General features: G+C 42.2%; 1 protein-coding gene across 1 annotated transcript; it reads left to right on the top strand.

Moving 5' to 3' along the window:
• Positions 1 to 1,201: 1,201 nt before the first annotated feature.
• On the top strand, positions 1,202 to 1,987 carry LOC116207332. Its single transcript, XM_031540243.1, has 2 exons — positions 1,202 to 1,427; positions 1,539 to 1,987. The coding sequence occupies exons 1-2, from the start codon at positions 1,202 to 1,204 to the stop codon at positions 1,985 to 1,987; spliced, it is 675 nt and encodes a 224-aa protein (XP_031396103.1).
• Positions 1,988 to 2,635: the final 648 nt, after the last annotated feature.

Genomic DNA, 2,635 nt, shown 5'->3' with positions numbered 1-2,635 from the left:
ACCGAAGACAATTACTGAAGTTCGTAGCTTCTATGAACTTGCTTCCTTCTATAGGCGTTCCATTCATCATTTCAGTGCAATTATGGTGCCTATACCAGATTGCATGAAGGGTGGAAAGTTCGTGTGGACGGAGAAAGCGGAGAAGGCATTCCAGCTTATCAAAATGCGTCTTACGACTGCCCCGATATTAGTCCTACTTGATTTTGCCCAACCTTTGAATTGCACAGTGATGCTTCTACAGTGGGCATTGGAGTAGTGTTAAGCCAAAACAACAGGCATGTAGCATATTTTAGTGAGAAGCTGTCCGGGGCTAAGTTAAATTACAGTACCTATGATGTGGAGTTATATGCGATGGTACAAGCAGTCAAGCATTGTTGGCATTATTTGTTTCATTGGGAGTTCTTGCTTTATACTAACAACGAGGCATTAAAACACCTTCATAGCCAAGATAAGGTGTCTCCACGGCATGCCTCATGGATTGCTTATTTATAGTGTTTTACCTTTGTGGTGAAGCACAAGTCGGGGGTGACAAATTGGGTGGCTGACGCATTGAGCCGCAAGAGCAATTTCTTGGTCAACCTGCGTATTGAGGTACTTGGCTTTGACTGTCTTCGTGATTTGCTTGAGACTGATCCTTATTTCTCTAATGTTTTGGGGAAAGTTCGTGTTGGAGGAAAATCAGAATTTTTGATGCATGATAGGTTTCTGTTCAAGGGCAACCAATTGTGTATCCCAAATTGCAGCCTCTGTTTGCAAATTATTAAGGAATTGCATGGAGATTGCCATTTTGAGAGAGATCGGACGTTACAGTTAGTGCAAGGCTCGTATTTTTGGCCAACCATCCCCAAAGAGGTGGAGAAGTACATGCAAAGGTGTCGGGTCTACAACGTGTCCAAAGGGACATCTACCAATGCTGGGTTGTATATGCCATTACCAGTCCCATCACGGCCTTGGGAGGATGTTAGCATGGATTTTGTGTTGGGTTTACCGCGAAACACAATGTGATAATGACTCCATTTATGTTGTTGTTGATCGATTCTCTAAAATGGTGCATTTTATTCCTTGCAAGAAGACGACAGATGCTATTCAAGTGGCCCAGCTGTACTTTCGTGAGGTGTATCGTCTTCATGGTTTACCGATGTCCATTGTTTCTGATCAGGATACCCGGTTCCTTAGCCACTTTTAGCACAGCTTATGGAAGATGGTGGATACACAGCTGCAATTCAGCAGTGCTTATTATCCCCAAACTGATAGGCAAACTGAAGTTGTGAACCAGTCTTTGGGTAACCTGCTACGAAGTTTGGTAGGGGAGCATGTGAAGAGTTGGGATCTCAAGTTGTGCCAAGCTGAGCTCGCCCATAATCACACTGTCAATCGTAGCATGGGTTTTAGTCCTTTTCAGGTTGTGTATGCTGCTGTTCCGAAGGGTCTTTTGGATTTAATTATTTTGCTTAGTTGATCTAAAGTTCATGGTAAGGCTGCAGATTTTGTGAATAGCTTGCAAGAGATCCATCAAACTGTGTATGATCACTTGACAGTTACCAATGCCAAGTATAAGCAAGTTGCGGATAAGAAGCAACGCTCAGTGGAATTTGAAGTAGGTGATTTTGTGTGGGCTATCCTTACTAAAGATCGTTATCCTGTTGAGGAGTACAACAAGCTTTCAGCTAGAAAAATTAGGCCTGTGGAAGTCGTGGATAAGATCAATCTGAACGCTTATTGGCTTAAGCTTCCTAGCCACATTCGTATTATTGATGTGTTTAATGTGAAGCACCTGATTCCTTACACATGTGATAACTCGGATGATGACGATTTGATGGCGAATTCTCTCCACCAAGGGGAAAATGATGCTGTAGAAGACGTGGCGAATCGATACCTCGAGAAAATAGGTTTTGATGACCCTGTTTCGAGGAAAATGGCTTTAGGAGCACAACTCATTGCCTTTGGCAGTAAAAAAACGAGATTTAAGGTGAATTTCATCGTTTAGGGCCTCAAACGAGTATTTTTATATTATTTGGGCGTTTTTATAATTTTAGAAAAAATTTATATCTTTCGTGTAATATAAGCGTTTTAATTCATATTTAAAACTCTAGGGTTAAAGGCAATTATTTTTTTGGATTATCAATAAAGATTTGGAGCTATCGTGCTCTTTCGTCCATTTTCGGATTTGATTCGAATTTGATGCATATTTCTTGATATTTATAGGATCAATAGGTTATAGAAGATTGTTTTTTGATATTCGTACGCGAATCAACAAATTGTAATTAATTTCATTGCGTCAAGAAGTAGTGCTGGAACTCCCAAGAGCAGCTGATTGCTTCCTGGCAGAGATACAATGAAAGGAGGAGGAAGAAGAGAAGGAGGGTTTGCAGTTGCAGAGGTGTTGGGAGTAATGATGGGTTCACGCGCAAACACAAGGAGGCGGACTGGAGTAGATGGGCCCCCCTTCCTCCTCAACACTAGCAGGACCCCTCTCCTCAACTTTTCCCCCAAATTTTCCTCCTTTTCTGCTTCCCTCTCCCCACTTTTCTCCCCGCTTTCCATCTCTCTCTCTCTCACTATATACAGAGATTCCGGCTAGAAGTGACGGCGGTTGCCTCCTCCGTGATAACTGTTGTTAGTTGGGTTGATCACC

This window comes from Punica granatum, chromosome 1 (genome assembly GCF_007655135.1).
Source record: "Punica granatum isolate Tunisia-2019 chromosome 1, ASM765513v2, whole genome shotgun sequence".
Classification (NCBI taxonomy): Eukaryota; Viridiplantae; Streptophyta; class Magnoliopsida; order Myrtales; family Lythraceae; genus Punica; species Punica granatum.
The sequence above is the reverse complement of the archived record's forward strand: the minus strand, read 5'-3'. Positions and strand labels throughout refer to the sequence as shown.

Excerpts from the sequence above, each read along its gene's own strand:
- LOC116207332 (XM_031540243.1), top strand. The coding sequence starts at position 1,202 with ATGGTGGATACACAGCTGCAATTCAGCAGTGCTTATTATCCCCAAACT. Across the intron at positions 1,428-1,538 it reads GTATGCTGCTGTTCCGAAGG|TTACCAATGCCAAGTATAAG; the intron begins GTCTTTTGGATT and ends ATCACTTGACAG.